The sequence below is a fragment of the Calidris pugnax genome, unplaced genomic scaffold, assembly GCF_001431845.1.
Source record: "Calidris pugnax isolate Ruff unplaced genomic scaffold, ASM143184v1 scaffold147, whole genome shotgun sequence".
Lineage (NCBI taxonomy): Eukaryota > Metazoa > Chordata > Aves > Charadriiformes > Scolopacidae > Calidris > Calidris pugnax.
The window spans coordinates 6,004,052-6,025,307 of NW_015092359.1; the positions used below are offsets into that span (position 1 = coordinate 6,004,052).

At 49.7% G+C, this 21,256-nt stretch overlaps 1 protein-coding gene across 1 annotated transcript; it reads right to left on the minus strand.

Annotated features, from left to right (window-relative positions):
* Positions 1-9,643: 9,643 nt before the first annotated feature.
* Positions 9,644-14,735, minus strand: CD93 (CD93 molecule). The gene has a single exon (XM_014962520.1). The coding sequence runs from the start codon at positions 14,286-14,288 to the stop codon at positions 12,564-12,566; it is 1,725 nt and encodes a 574-aa protein (XP_014818006.1). The 5' UTR covers positions 14,289-14,735; the 3' UTR covers positions 9,644-12,563.
* Positions 14,736-21,256: the final 6,521 nt, after the last annotated feature.

Below are 21,256 nucleotides of genomic sequence, written 5' to 3' on the forward strand. Positions count from 1 at the left end.
GCTCCGGGATGGATGGGAGGAGCGGGGGTGGGAAGGCCGGGAGGGAGAGGCGCGGGGGGGGGGCTAAAAGCGGCCCCGGTACCCCCCGGGATGCCCCAGGGACGGCTCTTCCGTGGGTTTGGGAGGCTGAGAAAAACAGGGGAAAATAGTTTTTCTCTTTGTGCGGAGGGGGAGAGAGCACAACCACTGCTCATCCGCCGCCTCTCTGAGCTTCAGCGTCCCAAATTCATGTCACAGAATCATAGGATGGTTCGGGTTGGAAGGGACCTTAAAGGTCATCCAGTGCCAACCCCCCTGCCCTGGCAGGGACACCTCCCACCAGACCAGGTTGCTCCAAGCCCCATCCAGCCTGGCCTTGAACCCCTCCAGGGATGGGTTGAACCCAGGGATGAACCCCTCCACAACTCTGGGCAATCTGTTCCGGTGTCTCACCACTCCCATAGTGAAGAATTTCTTCCTAAATCTCCCCTCTTCCAGTTTAGAACCGTTACCCCTCATCCTATCGCTCCCCTCCCTGACAAAGAGTCCCTCCCCAGCTCTCCTGTAGCCCCTTCAGATATTGGAAGGGGCTCTAAGGTCTCCCCGGAGCCTTCTCTTCTCCAGGCTGAACAACCCCAGCTCTCTCAGCCTGTCCTCATAGCAGAGGTGCTCCAGCCCTCTGAGCATCTTCATGGCCTTCTTCTGGACTCAGGATGTCAATCATTTCTGCCCCCTCTGAGGAGGCCACCACTCATCAGCAGACCATGCAGGACTACCAGATACCTTCATACCTTCAAGGCAGCCAGGTTCAGGGGCCATAGGGCCAGTGGCTTTGCCTGCCTGCCCCTTGGCCTTTTCCCATCACTTGCTCTTCTCCAAGAAGGAGGCAGGGTCCCCAAGGGATGGTAGTAGAGCGCAGGGTGGTGTCTGCTGCTGGCAGTAGGTGCTAGGAGGCTTCAGTGGGCACCCCCACTGTTGGAAACAAGTGTCCATTGCTCAGGCATGTTTGTTACCCTGGACTGCAGACCTGCAGCCATGGCAGCTCCCACTGCTCATCTGTGCATTGAAGATGCACTAAAATGAAGGCGGGGGTCAGGCTGCCAGCCCTCTCAGGGCAAAGTCAGACTTTAAAGAAAAAAAGCTGCAGGCTTTTCAAAGAGGAACTATAGTCTGAGGTGTCCCCGGGGGTTTACTGACTTTTGCTATAGCAGTGAGGGACCTGGGAGAGCCCTTCCCTGTGCCTGGGAGATGCGGTCTGAACAGCATGAAGAGCCACCTCTGTGTGCCTCACAACTTGCAGCCCAGCAAAGCAGTCCCAGAGGATCTGAGGTAAGAAGATGTAGATAAGGGGATTGAGTGCACCCTCAGTAAGGTCGCAGATGACACCACACTAGGTGGGAGTGTTGATCTGCTTGAGGGTCGGAAGGCTCTACAGAGGGACCTGGAGAGGTTGGATCAATGGGCCAAGGCCAATGGGATAAGGTTCAATAAGGCCAAGTGCCGGGTCCTGCATTTCGGTCACAACAACCCCAGGCAACGCTACAGGTTCTTGGGGAAGAGTGGCTGGAGCTGCCCGGAAGAAAAGGACCTGGGGGGGTTGGTGGACAGCCAGCTGAACATGAGCCAGCAGGGTGCCCAGGTGGCCAAGAAGGCCACCAGCATCCTGGCCTGGGTCAGGACCAGCGTGGCCAGCAGGAGCAGGGCAGTGATGGTGCCTCTGGACTGGGCACTGGTGAGGCCTCACCTCAAGGGCTGTGTTCAGTTCTGGGCCCCTCACTACAGGAAGGACATTGAGCTGCTGGAGCATGTCCAGAGGAGAGCCACCAAGCTGGGGAGGGGTCTGGAGAACAAGTCACACAAGGAGAGGCTGAGGGAACTGGGCATGTTGAGTTTGGAGAAGAGGAGGCTGAGGGGAGACCTCATTGCCCTCTACAACTCCCTGAAAGGAGGGTGTAGAGAGGTGGGGATTGGCCTCTTCTCCCAAGGGAATAAGGACAGGAGCAGAGGAAATGGTCTGAAGTTGGGTTCGAGGAGGGTTAGATGAGATATCAGGAAGACTGACTTTCCTGAGAGGGTGGTCAGGCACTGGAACAGCCTGCCCAGGGAGGTGGTGGAGTCACCATCCCTGGAGGGATTTAAGAAACGTATAGAGGTGGCACTTCAGGGCATGCTCTAGTGCCCGAGATTGTTGGGTTGTGTCTGTTCGTGAGTGGGTGTGGTGTGTGGTGTGGTTTGTTTTGTTGTTTTTTTTACTTTTTTTGTTTGGTTGTTTTTTTTTTCTGTGGTTGGACTCGATGATCTCAAAGGTCCCTTCCAACCATGAAGATTCTGTGATTCTGTGAAACGCCACAAAAAAGGTGGGATTTCCCCCAGGCTTTGCAAATCAGCCCCCAGTTTTATGTCTATCAACATGGCCTTGCTCTCGAAATTAGAGAAAATCAGCACGCCCTGCTTCACGGAATCACAGAATTGTCAGAGTTGGAAGGGACCTCTAGAGATCATCTTGTCCAACTCCCCTGCTGAAGCAGGGTTGCCCAGAGCACATCACTCAGAGAGGCTGGCAGCACGCTGCGCCCCACTTCATGGAATCACGGAATTGACAGAGTTGGAACCCTGCTTCACGGAATCACAGAATTGTCAGAGTTGGAAGGGACCTCTAGAGATCATCTTGTCCAACTCCCCTGCTGAAGCAGGGTTGCCCAGAGCACATCACTCAGGAGCATCCATTGGGGCTTGAAGATCTCCAGAGAAGGGGACTCCACACCCTCCCTGGGCAGCCTGTGCCAGGGCTCTGCCACCCTCACCCCAAAGAAGTTTTTTCTCATATTTGAATGGAACTTCCCATGTTCCAGCTTGAGCCCGTTGCCCCTCGTCCTATTGCTGGGAACCACTGAAAAGAGTCCTGCTCCAACATCCTTCAACTCACCCTTTAGATACTTATAAACATTAATAAGGTCTCCCCTCAGCCTTCTCTTCTCCAGGCTCAAGAGTCCCAGCTCTCTCAGCCTTTCCTCATCAGGGAGATGCTCCAATCCCTCCATCATCTTTGTTGCCCTACACTGGACTCTCTCCAGCAGTTCCCTGTCTCTCTTGAACTGGGGAGCCCAGAACTGGAGGCAGGATTCCAGTTGTGGCCTCCCCAGTGCAGAGCAGAGGGGGAGAATGACCTCCCTCCACCTCCTGGCCACACTCTTCCCTCTGCAGCCCAGGATCCCATTGGCCTCTTGGCCACAAGGGCCCATTGCTGGCCCATGGAAAGTGTGCTATCTACCAGGACTGCTTTGGACGGCACCCGGGCTCCCACACTGCTGGAGCAGCGCAGGGAGAGCTGGGGCTGAGCCCCAGGAGAGGGCCCCCATCCCTGGTCCTCCTGGTCCAACCAGGGGGGTCTCACCCCAGGGGCACTGGCTCCCTGTCCTCCCAGGCGCCCCTGCTGCTGTCTCCAGAACAGCTGTACCCTTTCCGTGGTTTTATCCTTGCCGGATCCACCTCAGCTGTCAGAACATCACCCGGAGCAAACTAAAAATGAAAAGCAAACAGCCAGAGCTTCCCCACGCAAAGGAAAGGGAATTTGACCCTTTTTTGCAATTTTGAGAGCGGTGTTTTTACCGGGAGACTCAGTCACTGCAATTAGCCCTCAGGATCCCCTGCAGAGAAGCAAATCCATATTTCCTTGCTTCACTCATTGCAAGGAGGTTACTTTATTAAACTCTTATGGTTTGTCTTGTCCTCTTCCAGCCCTGTGTGGTTCATGTAGCTCACGCAAGGACAGGGGCATTGGTTCCGGCTGCAAAGAAAAGGGAAGATGAGGAAAAGAGTAATCATAATCCTTAACAATAATAAAATAAATAATAACTATAATAGAAAAAAATCGCCAAACAAGCTGTGCTGTTTGGTAGCTGCAAAGGAAATGGGAATGGGAGCAGAAGAGCTCGTACTTTTTATCAGATGCCTTTCCCCCGGCCTGTCTTCAGAATCTTTCAGGCTTTCATCCATATCTCTCTGGGAGGGGGAACATGGAGAAAATGCCATTTTCTGCTCAGACCACAGGAGGAGCAATGGAGAGCTCAGATCTCGGCCTGCAGGGCGTTCAGATCTATCATTCATCTCCTTGAAAATCTCAGCTCTGTCCCCTGCATGGGAAAGAAAGGTCTGTGGGTTTCAGTGCCTCGAGGCAGGGATGTGCCTCAAGGAGACAGAGGTACAGCACAGGGCAGGTTCATTTGCTGCACTAACGAAGCCCAGGGCAAAGCCTGGGCTCAAGCCAGGGTCCCTAATCTCAACCTAAAGCCATTGTCTCCTCCTCGGTGACACACGTCCTGTAGAGCTGATCAGCTGTTCCTCTCCCCTCTGGGCAGGAGGGACAAATGAGTGTGTATGTGGGTGAGCTTGCAGTGGCCTGCTGGCCAGTGCCAGTCACTGCCTGGATAAAATATCTCACCCAAGAAGAGCTCAGTTGCTCTCTGTTGCCACAAAACATGTGAATAGGATAATTCCCAGAAGTTTTCTGGAGAACTTAGTAACACTGACCTTTCTTCGCTTTAGTAAAACCTGCTCTTTCCCCAGTTTTCATGTCATTGTTTTCACTGGTGGTCTTTTTCCCTTTTCTTTTTCCTTTTCTTTTTCCTTTTTCTCTCCCTTTCCCTTTTCCTTTTCTCTTTTCTCTTCTTTTTTCCTTTTCCTTTTTCTTTTCCTTTTCTCTTTTCTTTTTTCCTTTTCCTTTGCTTTTTCATTTTCCTTTTCTTTTTTCTTTCTTTTTTCACGGAATTGTCAGAGTTGGAAGGGACCTCTAGAGATCATCTGGTCCAACTCCCCTGCTAAAGCAGGAACACCTAGAGCACATCACTCAGGGCTGCATCCAGGTGGGTCTTGAAGATCTCCAGACAAGGGGGACTCCACGACCCTCCTGGGCAGCCTGTTCCAGGGCTCCGTCACCCTCTCCCCAAAGTTTTTTCTCATATTTGAATGGAACTTTCTATGTTCCAGCTTGAGCCCGTTGCCCCTTGTCCTATCGCTGGAAACCACTGAAAAGAGTCCGGCTCCAACATCCTTCAACGGACTCTTTAGATACTTATAAACATAAATAAGGTCTCCCCTCAGTCTTCACTTGTCCAGGCTAAAGAGTCCCAGGTCTTTTCTTTTCCTTTTTTTCTTTTTCTCTTTTCTTTTTTTCTTTTTTCTTTTCTCTTTTTCTCTTTACCTTCTTCTTTTCCTTCTTTTTCTTCTTCTTTTTCTTCTTTTTCAGTTTTCAGAAGCAAAACAGCAAAGTGAGGGGGGGAACAGTCAGGGCTAACTACAGAAAAAGAAGACAGAATGTAATGGGTGGAAAAGAAAAAAACACCAATAGATTTCTGTTCTTTTTGTTTTTTTTAAAACTAGTTATAAAAACAGATAAAAGACTTCCTTTTCAAGGCTGCATGATGAGAAATATTTTGAAAATTGCCAGGAAAAAAACATAGTACTACTAAAACAATGATTTCTCAGATCATCGTGCTGATGTCCTTGCCCTGCCAACAGCAGTTTGCAGGGTTGATCTTGCCAGTAGAAGAGAAAGATAATCGGGGCAGGAGAAACAAGATTGATCATGTTTTAATAATTCTTTTTTTATTCTGATGATTTTTTTCCCTCTGCTGCCTCAAAGCATGACAGGCGTTGGCTGGCGCAGCCCTGACGGACTGACTCACAGACCCAGAAATGCTCTTCCTGCTGACACACTGCTTTTCCTTTATAAAAGTTGATTAACCATGCTCCTCTGCAGTGCACCGTTATCTCAAGACATTCCCGGCTGTCCGTGGCGATAATGGGAGGGAGACCTTTCCCTTTACTTGAATCTGACTCATCTGAAATGTCGTCGTCCCCCGTCAGCCAGAGGAATGCTGATAGCGGATATTTTGAATAGTTCTTTTGACCATGGGTATGGAGGTATCTGTCATTCTTTGCTTGGTCATTGGATTTTGGAAATGAGGTTCCTAATGTCAGAATGCTGACAATTAGACACAATTTAGAATCGTAGAACCATAGAATCATAGCATCATCTAGGTTGGAAGGGACCTTTAAGGTCATCTAGTCCAGCCATCAACCTAACTCTGATAAAAAAACCAAAAGAAAACCATACAAAAGAACCCCCCACATCACCAAACCATGTCTCTAAGTATTATATCAACCCGTCTTTTGAAACCCTCCAAGGATGGTGCCTCAACCACTTCCCTGGGCAGCCCATTCCAGTGCTTAGTAACGCTTGCAGTGTAAAAATTTTTCCTTATATCCAATCCATTATATTTAATATAATCTAATGTAAAGTAATGTGATATAATATAATACAATGAGTAGGATACGATAGGATAGAACAATATAATATTAAATTGTTACGTCAAGATTTTTAAAAAATTAAAAGCAGACCATTTAGCTGTATATAGGTGTTCTCCTGTCTATGCATAGTCTGTCTGTGATCCCAGTTGGGATCGTTAAAACTGCACAGGGTTCCCTTCTGGATTTGGGTGATCTGCGTGGGGTTTTGATGTCCAGCGTACAAGGAGTGCTCCTGCAGGTCCAGGGAAGGAACCCCTTGCAGAAAAGGCAAATTTCCCTGCACTGGATCAGATGCAAGGAGAAAAATATCTCAAGGCCAGGAAGAGCCAGAGAAATAAATAAACCCCAAAATAACACCCAGTGCCCAGCTAGGCACCCAGGCAAGGTAGGGACCTACAAAGGGGTGTTGATGCACAGCTACACTGAGGATGCTTATGTCCTGGCTTGAGGTAAAACAGAACCAACCTTCTGTTCAGCAATTTTACTTCTTAGCTAGGCCTCTTCTAACTCTCTGAAATTAACATCATCTTGTGCAGAAAACTGTTCATTCTCAGGGTGATAAGACCAATATTTATAGCTATGCCAAGGAATGGTGTGCAGAGAGGCTCTGGCTTATACTTACTGCTGTAACAACCAAGGCCAGCTAAGCTCGTTATTTGCCCCATTGGAGGGTCAGAAACAGAAAAGCATAGAGGGGTCCCACTTGTGGGGAGGAGGGGACAGGAGAGGTGACCCAAACCTGACCAACAGGGGTATTCCATCCCATCTGCCCCATGCTCAGTATAAAAGAAGAGAGATCAAAGGGTCAGCTCTCTTTATTCAATGGCCAATGTCCAAGGAGGACCCTGTCTGTTCATCTGCCTTTGGTCCCGATCCGTGTGTTCCTGACTCCAGAGCAATATTTATAGCTATGCCAAGGAATGGTGTGCAGAGAGGCTCTGGCTTATACTTACTGCTGTAACAACCAAGGCCAGCTAAGCTCGTTATTTGCCCCATTGGAGGGTCAGAAACAGAAAAGCATAGAGGGGTCCCACTTGTGGGGAGGAGGGGACAGGAGAGGTGACCCAAACCTGACCAACAGGGGTATTCCATCCCATCTGCCCCATGCTCAGTATAAAAGAAGAGAGATCAAAGGGTCAGCTCTCTTTATTCAATGGCCAATGTCCAAGGAGGACCCTGTCTGTTCATCTGCCTTTGGTCCCGATCCGTGTGTTCCTGACTCCAGAGCTGGAACCCAGTTCCCATCCCTCGCTGAGTCCAGTGGGACTCTACCCCACTCTTCCCCACTTCCAGTGGGGAGGTTCACTGGGACCTCCCCAGTTCCTGCCGGTGACATCATCCTGGGAGCTTGATATGGTTTTGTATATATATAATATAGATATATTGTATATCTATTTCATTATTTTCCTTTTATTTTATTATTAATAGTTCCTTCTAAACTCATAAATCTCTTTATCCTTCCTCTTCCTCTTGGAGATTTTCAAGACCCGCCTGGATGCTCCTGAGTAACATGCTCTAGCTCTAGGCAATCCTGCTTCAGCAGGGGAGTTGGACTAGATGATCTCTATGGTCCCTTCCAACTCTAAAATTCAGTGAAATTCAGTGAAATTCCTCTCCTTGGAGCGAGAGGTGGGGGAAGAGCATCTGGTCATTGGCCGACTTGGCCTAAACCACTGCATGTTAATTAAGAGCACTACTTAGGGCGGTTTTGCCTGGAGGGAGTTTAATTTGTGATGGTTTTGGAGCAGGCAGGGCTGGGGAGGTCACACCAGGCAGCGAGTGAGTCTTCTTTCTTGTTAAAACTAGGAAAATAGGTTTTTTCCATGCCCTCACATTTCCATGGTCTGTTCTAGCCACAACGTCCTGGCCCGGTGCAGAAAATACAGTTGGGGAGTAGCAGTAGGGCTGAGTTAGGTCCCGTGAGCATGCCTGGTACTGTCTTTTCTTCTGCCCTCATATTTTTTTTGTTAATTCTTGGACTACGACCAGGGAGAGCAGCCGGTGCTGTTTCCCACAGGGATTAAAGCCTCCCAAGGAGGGCTGTTAGTGGTATCTGACACAGCGAAGGTGTGACTTCTCCTCCTACCATCACTTCCACCTGGCAACCTGTCTTCACACCCTGTCCCATCCCTGTGCCCCTGGCTCGAGCCAGCAGACCTGAATTAAATGGGATTTTCTGTAAGCCATGGCTCACGTGTAGCCCAATTTGCAGAGGCTGGAGAGGCTTTTGAATTCCTCTGTCCTCAGGTAGACAAACCATCTCGGGACCCTGGCAGGGAAAATATTGGAAGTTTTGCTTATTTAGGAGCATTAGACTCCTATCCTTCTCCATGAGCCTTGCAACATCTCCAAGACATGCCCTTGCCCAGCAGCTTGAGACACCTGAGGCTGGCTTTTCCTTTAGGAAAGCCAAAAGATCTTCTCTCTGCCACAGGCTGGCTCTGTCCCTCTGCCACGTTGTCACCGTCACTGTTCAAATCTCCTTGGCAAGACATAAGTTTCTCTTAGCAGTCTTGAAAGTCAAATGCCAAGAAATATTTAAAGGATAAAAATAATAAAAAGAGGAAATGAGCAGGCACTTAAAGCATTTGCTTTGCAGTGGCTGACTCTTTGTAGGATTTGAAGGAAGGAGCATGGTATTTTGTAGCTTATATTTTAACATTAGTCACTACCTTTTCCCTAAATTCCATGGAGGCTGTTTCCTTGCAGCACACCTTTCCCAGAAATGGAGAAAAATTATATCCTGGAGAGTGGCTGAATTACCACTTTGTGTTCCTTTGCTTTGGCTTATCGGGTTAGATGTGAGGCTCTCACAGGGGAACTCCATCCAACGTCCCTTTTTCTTTAGGGTTTTCTCCTTTTTAAACACTACTTAAGGCCAATGTCAATGACTGATAAAACACCACAGTCATGCTATCGCAGACATGGGTGATACAAGTGGATTTTTTGTGTCATTGAGGTTTTCCCCACTATCTTTGTGACCTTTTCCCTTGTAAGGACAGCCTTTCTTTGGTGGTGCACGTGGTGGAGGCAGCTCTAGTCACCAGCAGTCTGAATTCCTTGGGTGACTTCTGTGCCTGGTTGCTGACCAGAGCCAGAAAAGCAGATCTCTGCTCTCGTGGAGAGCTATGCTGAAATCAGTGGGATTGCTTGTGGGCTTAGGACCTTGCTTGTGGCCTTAGGATCCAACCCAGAGCATCCCAGTGTCCCCACCCCATGGCCTTGGTAGAAAAGGAGGACAGCAGTGTGTATGAAAGGCTGAGACCTCACTGGCAGGATGAGCACTGGTAGAGGATTTGTTAGCACCATTCACCCCTGTAGAAAATGCAAGAATTATGTGGACCAAATCAACAGGTTTTGATATCGTATATATTTATTAAAAAACACTGAAAATACATTCCATTTAGATTTTATTGGTGTTTCATCAGAAAAGCAACGTACAGTCTTATTCAACATGTGGGATAACATTATTTTTTTAGTCAAAGGCATCTGCAAGGCTGTGGTTCTGTGCCATCACCGCGCGGGTGACGAAGTAAAATTCAGTCCCGATGTGCCATTTCCACAAAATTGGGGCATGTCTTAATTCTGGACCATAAAAATATATGACACTTAGTTCATTACAAACTGGTTGACACGTACAAAGCATTTCAGACGTGTTGGATAGCCTGTCCTGCCATGGTGGCAGCAGGACAGTTTTAGGTGTTGCTTCTAATGACACCTCTTTTGTACAGAAGGAAGAGGGAGCAGAGGTAGCTGCCCCAGGCACCGCAGTAAAACCCCCTTGGGCCAGGATGAACATCTGATCTCCTCTGACTTAAGACAGGGTACCAAGCTATCTTGGTCCCATTCCTATTTGCTTTAGCCCATGGGATTCACTGGGCCCTGGATAACTCCCTAACAAGGACACAGATGAAAACATTCCTGCTGGGTTTGTGGCAGGAAGAAAGGAAGGGAGACGCGAGATTATCCGGGTGTAATTGCACCAGGGTGAAGGATGCTACATCAGGAAATATTCCACCAGAGAGGACCCAAGTTAAACCTAAGCACAGAAACTTTAAGCCTACACTCGTGCTCTCTTTTCCCTTTTTCGTAGTGGAGTAAGCGTTATGTACAACAATTAATTGATACCTTAACTGAAAAATAAGGCAGAAATGCTCCTGAGATGGAGACATCTGGAAAATTCCTCAGCTTTCAACAAAGCAACCCAAATAGTCCCTGCAATGTGAGGCACGTCGCTGAGACTGCCTTTTCCCCATACAGACCCCGAGTCGCCACAGCTAGACAGCACAGGCATCATTTGATGTATGTAGGTTGTCCCACTGATTTTGCTAGGATTATTCATTTTCTTGATTTATTAATGAATTCAGAATGCTGTGCCGGCTTGTCATAACACAGGCAGGGTATGAATTTTCTGTGGGACTTCTAAGAATGCCACTCCTGCATTCACCGCTTCTCCCAGCTACTGCGCAGAAAAAAAAGGAAGCATGGACAGAATGTTAAAAACATTTCTATCAGCTACACTTTCCTGTGTTGTTTTGGTGTTGGTTTTTTTTGTTTTTTTTTTAATGTACAATGGAGGAATGAAGACCAAAAAAACAGCAGGAAAGGGTTTTCCTCCACACATGGAAGAACAGGATGCAGGTCACTGCCTACAGTAAACTCCTTTGTGTTCAGTTCCCATTTCTGTAGCAATTAAGTCTCAAGTACACAATAAAACCAGCAGAAACTTCAGGAAACTTATGTACCCTTCAAATCACATGCCTGTTCTTTTCTACCATCTTTTTGCCTTGTAGAGCACGGGTAAATAATGAAGCTAGCACTGCTTGATGGGAAGCAGGAATGGCCCCTTGGTCCTCAGATTTTTGGGGAGGATTCACACAGAAACAGCTCCAAGAGGTTTCATTGTCAGGAGCGCCCAAGTATAAACAGCTCTCTGAAGTTAGGTACCTAGGGAAGACTGGGGAACAACTTGGCCCTGAGAAAGCACTTGCTTTGAAGCGGGGTTAAAAGTTTTATATATAATAATTAGCAAATATACAACATCCAGTGTATTCTCTACAGGGGGAGGAATGGAAAATGCACTCAGTCTGGGCCCCAAGCAGTCGGGAAGGGGTCCTACCCAAAAAGTATGATCCAACAGGAAAAGGCTGGTCTCTCATCCGGCTGTATTTGAAGGAGAGCATTGTTTTCTGTATTTTACAAGTGGTTTTCAACTGAATACACTGGAAACAGGTAGGTGGTTCTTCTAAACATAGTTTTTCATACCTTTTAACCATCTATTCTCTGCCTTGGCCCCTTGTCTACGAGTTGAACAGCTTTCCGGGGGGCTGTGCACCTCCTGTGCTCAGGGGGCAGACTAAGGTCTGGCCTTATGGGGCTCGGTGCCCCGGGGGAAGAATTGCTGCCTCCCTGCTCCCAACTCGGTGCCATCCTCCTGCACAGGTCTGGGCACCTGCAGCAGGGGTGATAGCTCCACTACCTTTGCAGTGTCTGCTCCCCTGAAGAAGCTCTCTTCTGCTGTAGTTTGAAAAAAGTCTATTCAGTGTCCTCTGATGTGACATCTGTGGGATTTTTTTTAAAAAAAAAAACAACAACAAAACACCTAAAAAACCCCTGCTTGTGGCTGCGGAGACTAGCTCTTGCCCTGGTGAAAAAAACACCTAAGAATTTCAAATCCATTTTAATGAGAGCAAGGTGAAAACACTGGTTGAATGCTGGCTGGCTGCTGCCAGGCGGGCGAGGGGGGTGGCTAGCATTGCTTTTGGGATGACAAAGGATGGGGCTGGGGTGGGGGGCTGTGGGAAAAGGGCACAGAAGCTGCTGCTTTTGCACGTCGGCAAAAAGGTAGGGGAGACCAAATGAAAAATGAAATTAACTGTTTTCCTTTAGGGAGACAAATCAATACTTACAATTTGCTGGTTTTAAGCAAGGTGAGGTTCTGCAGAGCTGAGGGGCAGCCGGCAGGCAGCTTCAACCCCATCCAGTCCCAACCCCACAGCACCGTCCCTGTTAACCCTCCCCTTGGAAGAGCGGTGGCTGGTTTATAAACCACTGGGCTGATCTGAGCTGCCTTCCCACCCAGCGCCCAGACCTGCCTTTTGAGGGGGAGATCAGCTCCCCCTTTGCAAGGAACCCCAGGACAGACTCTCGGACATGTAAAACCACGTTAAAACAGATAGCATCCCCTCCTCCCCTTTTATTTCTTTCTTTTTAATTTGCAAACACGCTGTCTGTCGCTCACGGCTCCGTACCCCCTCCCGCCGCCCCGGGTGCTGTTACCTGCGCTCGCTGCCCGCCCCACGGCTCTCCGGCTGCTCGGGCACCCAGCAGTAGTTGTCCGCTGCGCTTTTGGCTGGCCGCTTCTCCTGCTTGGCTGCTCTCTTCCTGCAGGCCAGCAGGGCCAGGGAGAAGGCTAGCAGCAGCAGGATGGCTACCAGGCTGCCCAGGATATAATACAAGAGCAGCCTGGGGCCGTCAGCGCTGTGCTCTGGGCCGGGTGCTGACCCTACTGCCGTAGGGGCCGGTGGTGTTGCCCCGATGGGGGCACCCAGGGTCTGGGGGATGCCCATGGTCGATGGGGCACCTGTGGTCCGGAGGATGCCCTTGGTCTGCAAGGCGCCCATGGTCCCTGTGGTGCCTGTGGTCTGCGGGGTGCTGTCGGGGCCCACTGAAGGCTCCTCTCTGGCGGTGGGTGCAGCACGGCAGCCATGTCCATCCTCCTCTGGGAGGAAGCCGTGTGAGCAGAGGCACTTGAAGTCACCGGGCAGGTTCTGGCAGGTCCCTGGGCAGGGGTCCCGCAGGCACTCGTCCACGTCCACGCAGGCATCGCTGCCAGGCTGGCGCTGGTAGCCGGGCTGGCAGGCACAGTGGAAGGATCCCGGGATGTTGATGCAGAGCTGGGGGCAGACACCGGGCTGGGCACACTCATCCTCATCGCGGCAGTGGTGGCCACCAGGCCCCGTCGGCTGGTAGCCGGGCTGGCAGAGGCAGACGAAGCTGCCGTCTGTGTTGTGGCACTCGTGCTGGCAGGGTTTGGCCAGGCACTCATCCACGTCCAGGCAGTGGCGACCGTCGGTCGCCAGGTAGTAGCCGTCCTTGCAGCTGCACTCGAATCCTCCGGGCCGGGTCTGGCAGATGTCCTGGCAGGGGTTGGGGTGGCAGGCATCCTCAGGCAGGCAGGAGGCCATGTCGGGGGCCAAGGTGTAGCCGGGGTGGCAGGCGCAGCGCGGGGGCTCCCCAGGTGCCTCCAGGCAGCGGTGCTGGCAGCCCCCGTTGCGGTGGGCGCAGGCGGCAGGGCAGAGGGGCCCGGGGGGGTGCCAGGCAAAGCCATCCCCCTGCTCCAGCTTCTTGCAGACGGCGAAGGGTGGGTTCCCCCTGGGTGGGTCCCCCCCCGCTTCACAGTGGACGTCCGCCAGCGTGCCAAAGGGGGCTGCTGCCAGCTGGGGGCTGCGCACCCCAAAGGGGGTGTTGTAGGTGACCCGGCCGGGCCCGGCCAGCGGCAGGGGCCCGCACATCCCCTGGAAGATGAACTTGCAGAAGAAGGCGGGCAGCGGAGTCCGGCAGTGGTGGGCAGTCCAGCCGGGGCTGCCGGCGGGCCCGGCCAGCTTCAGGCTGACGCAGCGGGTGCTGAGGCAGGTGACGGCGGGCTCGGACAGCCAGGCCGAGTAGTTGCCCCCCTCCTCGCCAGCCACCCAGCTGAAGCCCCGCAGCGGCTCCTGGGGCTGGACGCAGTGGCCCCGTGGCAGCCACAGCCCGATCCAGGCCGGGCCTGTCCAGTCGGCCCCCACCAGCAGCTCCTGCAGCCGCCGGGCCTCGGCGGGGCTGTGGGCCGGGGCCAGCTTGCCGCCGTTATCGTGGCAGCGTTTCTGGGCGTCGTTCCAGCCCAGCTGGGCCCGGTGCAGGGTGTAGCAGGCAGCACCGGCGCAGACCACCTCGGCCTCTTCCCCGCTGGACCCCCCGACCAGCAGCAGCAGCAGCAGCGGCAGCGGGGCGATGGCCATCCCTCCGGCTGGATGGACAGACGGATGGACGGAGGGACTCGTCGGCTGCCGGCTCACATCCCCTCGTCCTGCCGAGCCGGCCCTGCACGCATCCTGTGCTCCCGGGTCTCCTATTTATCACCGGAGGCTACGGCTTCCTGTAGTGTGGGTCTGGTTCGACACTTGTTGTTGACGGCCCAGGCGCTCGCCTCTCTGGCTTCCCCTTCCCCCCGGCTCCTCGCTCCCATCCTCAAGCTTTGGCGATGCTTTTCTGTGGGAGAAACTAGCCGGCTTTTTTATTTTTGGGTTTTGAGGGCTTGATCTACTCGCTTCCCCAGCCGACGGTTTTTCTAATCCCTAATAGGGCCTGATAGTTTTCAAGCGTGTATTGCTAAAAGGAGAGAAAACAAAAAAAAAAAACAACCAAAAATAAAAAGCCGTGGGATTTCTTGCTATCAGCTGCTAAAAGAAACCGAATATTTGGCGCGGTGTCTCATGCGCACACTACATTTCCAGTGCATTTTTCCCCTGCTTCAGGCACTTTAAATAGACAGGCAAGCCCTGAAATAGGAGCTAGGTCGTGGGAAGGTCCAGGCAGCCAGAAGGGAGCCAAGCGCGGCCGGTCCCCAATGCTGCCCAGGGCGAACCCTCCGTGCCAGGGGGTGCACTGGCCAGATGCTGCCCCAGCGTCACGCGGGTGATGGGTTGATGCTGTGATGCTCCGTGTTAATAAGTCGCTAATCACTTGACCCTGATCCGGTGCGCTACAGAGAGTCAGCTGGGCTTGGCTGACGGCGGTGCCGGTGCAGAAGGCCATTAAAGGGCAAAGGCATTAATATAGCACGCTGTAATGTTTAAACAAACATTAATGTTGCAAAAGCCCATAAAAGGGCTTGAAGCTACTTGTTAGGATCCAAAGCAACAGCATGTTAGGATCCAAAAGCATTTTAACACACTGAGTGAAATTTAAATAACTTTAAATATTCAAATTAAATATTTACTGGTGCAAAATTTGCTGTGCTTATCCTTTTTCAGACCAGGAGATGCCAAGCAATGCAGTGACTTCTTTTCTGCCTCAGCACTGCAGCAGGTGTGCTCACCTTTGGGTGCCACAGCCATGCACATACACAGAGCAGTATTTTGCACATCTGAGTATCCCCAGGCATGTCCTGGTTTGGACCCATCATTTTTTATTTTACTGTAGAGCTGCCCTTTTCAAGTGGATTCCTGCCCGCTGAGCAGTGACTGCAGAGGGGTCAGGATGCTGACAGTGTTACAGAGGGTGAAGATTAATGGACTGTCTCATAGAAGGGAGGACTGCAGGATGATGTCTCCAGACACGGTGCTCTCTGCTTTACTCTTGAGGTTTGGAGACCCTTGGATGAAGACAAGCAGGTAGAGCGGTTTGATGACACAGGTTTTGCACACGTCAAGTAACGTGGGGTGGTTTATTTGCACAGTTATCAGAATACACGGTAGTGCGAGGCAGTGGGATAGAAAATGACTGGAAATCTAATGAGTTCAAAAAAAACCTAGTCCTGGTTCCCTTGCTGATGGTCCACCTTTCTTTCCGCATCCCCAGGAGCTTCTCCTGGAGCTTTCCTCTTGTAGCAACTAATTCAGACTTTAACCCCTTGACCTGCGGGTCTGTACTATCTTTTCCTGCTTAGCAGGCGTCCGTCATAACCATTAATACAATATTTATTCCAGTAACCTTCCTATTTGTTGATTTATCTGGGGTTTTTTTGTATGCTGAGTTAGCTCAGTAACTCAGTAGTGAGTGACAGCAATCCAACTGAGGAATGGAAACAAGAAACCACCTTGTTCACTTCCCTCCTTTACACCCCAAATAGAAAGGTTTCCAAAAATCCCAGTACTGAAGACTACAGAATTGTGTTGTTCTTCCCCAGACCTGTTTCTGCACAGCATTCCTGGAAGAGCCCTGGGTGCTGGGATGCCCTCTGGGCAGCAGCAGGGACTGGGGCTGGGTTTTGGGTCTCACACATCTGAAGGTTACAAACACCTTTGATGCAAAGTAGGAGGGGGCAGGAGCTGGAGCCCCTCCACCCCACAGGTTGGCACGATACTGGATGGCACTGGCTTCACTAAAACCAAAGAGAGAAGCATCATTTGAGTGATGCAGAGGTGGCACTCCTGTCAAAGCTGAGAATAAGATGCAGGGATCCACAACTGGAGTGTTTTGGGTCAGCAGCCACAGCGAAAAACTGCAGCGGGAGGAAAAGGAAAAAAATACTTTGATGACATCTCAAATTGGTTTTATTCAGAATTTCCTACTGGAAGAAATGGGGGGAATTTTCTTTTGACTTGTACAAAATAAGAGAGCTCAACACAAAAGCATTTCCTTTCTGCTGAACTCGTACATGTCTTTGCTTTTATAAAAACACTGCTAGTGTTTTCTTTTCCCAGATGAAATGGTCAGACAAGCTGAGTGCTCAACCAACAATTTATTTCAGCAATCCCAACGAGCATTTTTTGTCCAACCAAGCTCCATGCACAAAAAATGGTCAGTTCTAACTATAGTTCCTCTGGACATTTCCAAGCTGGGATTATAGGCCAAACCAAAGATATGCAACTAGGAATTATTTTTAAGAGGTCATTCCAGCAAAGAAATTAATGAATTGCTGGTGATATTCTTCATTAGGATATGGATGAGGTCCAATCACATAAAAGTCAGGGCTCCAGTCCCAGGGAAGAAAACGTCTTTTTCAAGACTGCAGTGTCAGATCCTTTCCTTTGATTTGCAAGAATACAGCCTATACGTTTTTCCAGTGGCTTTCTTTTTTCTTTTTTTTTTTTTTTTTCCCCCAATAAATGTTTGAATATTCCTGTTCGAGCTATTTACAGGCTGGTTACAATTTCATGGACAGGAAAACTCCTCCACCACCACTTTTTAGTGAGATCTTCATCTGCGAAGCTTGTGCTAATATTTTTACCCACAGTTTTGGCAAGAGAGTAGTTTTTGGTAACTTAAAAACACATCGTGCTTCTATTGTTTTTTATTAAATACGCCATGCTTTTTAAATTTTCTTCTCAGTCGGGCTGATGTTCCCATTTGAAAATCAATCAAAGTCCTGGTTCCCAAGTTAAAAGTTGTTTTTCAACCTCCACGGCTGAACATGCCTATAAACCCCTCTTTCAGATAATAATCAAAACCAAATTATCTTCTGGAGACCAGAAATCCTGCTGAACAGCATGCTGCATTTGAAAGAAAAATATAGAATTAAATGTAAAAAAAAATGAAAAAATCAGCTTGCTGAAGGAACTGGTTAAAAAAAAATGTTTCTCCAAGGCTAAAGAAGGAAACATGTACCGTCTGCTTGACATCAGCAAGAGCTGTTTATGCAAACCCCCAAGGCTGGGACAAGGGACAATGGGGCTGGGGGGAGAGGGGGGGCACACACACCTGCGCCAGCAGCAGCCCGAGAAGAATAGGAGGAACTGGGCTTCCTCTGGGGACGTCCTCAAGGACGTCGTGTCGGGTTGGTGGTGTGGCAGCAAACCACCCACTCCCCGGGCAAGGAGTGGGGTCTGGCAGCCCCCACACAGCGGGCAGGCTCTTGGGATGGGGTAGCTTTTTTTGCATGTGAAATTTTGGGGAATTTGGGCCGTGTGGAAGTGGGTTAAATCCTGCTAATTCCAAATGTGGGCACTGGAGAGGCTGCTGCATGTTTGCAGAAGCGCACTTTAGCTTTACTGATTTACAGCAACATCTTATTGGATATTAAGATTTTGATCATCTGCTTTTAAAGCAAGAAAATCTTTATGCTGACAGAGCTGAGTGGAACATTTTCCAGTGAAATAGTTTTGAAGGATGATGCTTTAGTGTCTGGTGTTTGAGTCCCTTGCTAAGAAGCAGGAATTAGCAGAGCTGTAACAGAAACAAAACCCAAAGCACCAGGAACAGGACACTGCTTTATTTACTTTCCAGCTTTCATCGTTGTTATTATCTTTATGGCAGCAGTAGGTGCATTTGCTTGCATGTCTTGCAGTCAGGTAAAGAACGATGCTGATTTTTGTTAAGGGTCCCGTAATTATGGAGCCGTGGCATGTTGTTAGCTCACGCGTTCAGCAACTCAAAGCAACTGTTCCTGATGTACTTTCCAGAGGCAGGTGGGTATGGGGAGGTGTTTCTCCTTCCCTGCTCCTGCTCTGCCAGGCTTGCCCTCCCGGGAGGGTCCGGGGAGCCCCGGGAGCTGTCTGAGACGAGCACCAGGAAGAACGAAGCCAGACACTCACTGCTTTAAGCCAAGCTGCTGGAGAGCCTGCGAGTTATTTAAAAATGCCTGGAAGGAAGTAGAAAAGCAAACAGCATTGAATACAAGGTGGGGGAAAGAAAATTAAAAAAAAAAAAAGAAAAACTGCCCGAAGCCGGACCGTAACAGGAGGGATGGAGAAAGGGTTTGCAAGCAGCCATGAGCACCAAAGCCAGATCCCAGGAAACATCCCCGGGAGGGAAGCCCAGGGGATCTCGCCTTTGGAGTGGGTTCCTTAATGCCAGGTTGTTGTCTTCTCTTCGTATGCTTCTTCTCAAGCTGCAGATGCAGTCAGAAGCCTGGATCGCCCTGTCACCCAGCCACGGGCTGATCTTATGCAGCCTGTGTTCTGGGGGGCAGAGCACAGTCACAGTGGGACTTGGTGCCACAGTTTATTCATTAATGCAATACTTGTATTTGCAGGAAATATATACTCCCTTCAGTTATTATTTATTTTTATATATATACACGTTATGATCTTACACACACAAACACATATGCATACTTTATATACAGATTTATGAACCTTATTCTACATATTTTGATCAACAAGTGTATTAGAATTCCCTTTGGGTTACAGTAGGTTGTCCTAAGTCAGGCTGAGGAATATCACGCCCCTAAAATCCCCCCGGGGTTTTTGCATGGGCCTTTACACCGAGAAAGAAAAATAATCCCTGTGAGTAAATGCAACAAACTCAACTTTATAAGAAAAGCAAATTAAAATATTTCACATTCTTTAGTGGTAATCGCTCAGAATCGTTTCTGTAAGACCTCTTAGCACTGTTAGTTTTTCTAAGCGGCAGTAACAAAGAAAGGGCTTCAGTGTGGAGGTGAAGGATGTGTTCCCACCTTGCTTTCAGTTGTTGAAACAGCTGGGAAGGCTCCTGAAGCACTAACACAGCTTATGGTCCCCGCCGGGGCAGCAGAGGTGCTGCAAGAAGCCACTGCTGATGGCAGAAGGAGGAGGCTGAGAAGCCAACCGGGGCCAGGCAAGGGATGGGACCATGGCCCGTGTTATTCAGTTCTGGGCACCTCAATCCAAGAGAGATCTGGAGGTGCTGGAGCGAGTGCAGAGGAGGGCAACGAAACTGGTGAAGGGCCTGGAGAATAAATCATATGAAGAGCGGCTGAAGGAGCTGGGGCTGTTTAGTATGAGGAAGAGGAGGCTGAGGGGAGACCTCATCACTCTCTACAACTACTTGAAAGGACACTGTAGAGAGGTTGGTGCTGGTCTCTTCTCACAGGTAATTAACGACAACACAAGAGTGAACAGCTTCAAGCTCCAACAGGGTAGGTTTAGACTGAACATTAGGAAGGAATTTTTCACAGAGAGAGTGGTCGGGCATTGGAACAGGCTGCCCAGGGAGGGGGTTGAGTCACCATCTCTGGACGTTTAGATGGGGTACTGAGGGATATGGTGTAGGGGAGGACTTTGTAGAGTAGGGTAGATGGTTGGGTTCATTGTGGAGCAGACAGACCCCAGAGCCCCGCAGACATGGATTGTGGAACAGACAGACCCCAGAGCCCCGCAGACATGGTTATCCCCAGTGCCAAAGACCATTGGCTTCAGGCGTTGGGTCCACCAAGCCATTTCTGCATAAGGCTACGCAAATCCCACAGTCACCAGGATTCTGGATTTTGCTTTTGAACAGCAAAGGTGGTTGTTGTTTTTTTTTAAATAAGACCTTATCAGCAGCTCACATGAAAGGCAGCCCCGTGAGGAGAGCACTTCCCTCTCCCGTGAACCTCTCCGTCTTCCTCCAGAGAGGAAAAGCTGCCTTTTATCCCCAAAGGCTGGGGCCGGGCACGGTGCTGCGCGTCTCTGTTTATTTGTCCTGCCTTTCCCTCCGTGCTGTGGACAATGCTGCCTGGGCAAGGTGCTGGAGTGGGGATGCTCAAAAGCCAGACAGGCGTTTCAGCAGGAAAGCAATTTGGCAGGGTCTCAGCAGCCGAGGACACGGGGCCCAGATGCCCTGGTCCTACAAAGCTGGTGGCTTTTTTGCGGGCTCCGCTAGTTTTGAACAAAAGTCCTGCATGAGCAAAGGCAGGTGATGACTGGAATTGGGAAGGGTTATGAGGTGGCTGTGGCCAGGGAAAATGCAGCTCGTGTGCCAGCCTGTGCTGCTCTTCTGGGAAAAACTGTGCTCTCCTAGGATGCTTTTTCACTTTCAGAAACACCTTTTCCCTCTCCTCCTCCTACTGAGAGCCAGCAGCAGTCTGCTCTGGGTTTCATCCCTTTCTGCAAAGATCCCTGCAGAAACCTTTCCAGAGCAAATGAAATCCTGTTTAAAAAGAGGTTTACTTTGAGAAGTGACCATAATTTGGCAAGCTGGCCCTATTTCATGATAATGGGTGTAATAATATGCTGATGTGTATGAAGGTGACACCAGGGAGCCTCTTTCAGACACAAGAGAAGGCATCCCTGCTGGCACAACACCCAGGTCTCCATCCTCACGCTGCTGTGTTTCCTGCCTTCTGGAAAACTGCACAGAAACATCAATCCCATGCCCAAAATAATGCTTGGACCACCTGAGACTAATAAATAGTCCTATTTGATTGAGCTGTGGTCCTAGAAAACCTTAGGAAATTCAGTCAAAAAAAAAAAAAAACAAACAACAAAAAAACCCAAAAAAACATCAAACAAAACACCAAAGTGTTACTGATTTCCTAAGTGAAGAGTGGGTTTGGGTTCTGGCTCGGAGTGTGTTGGTGGGC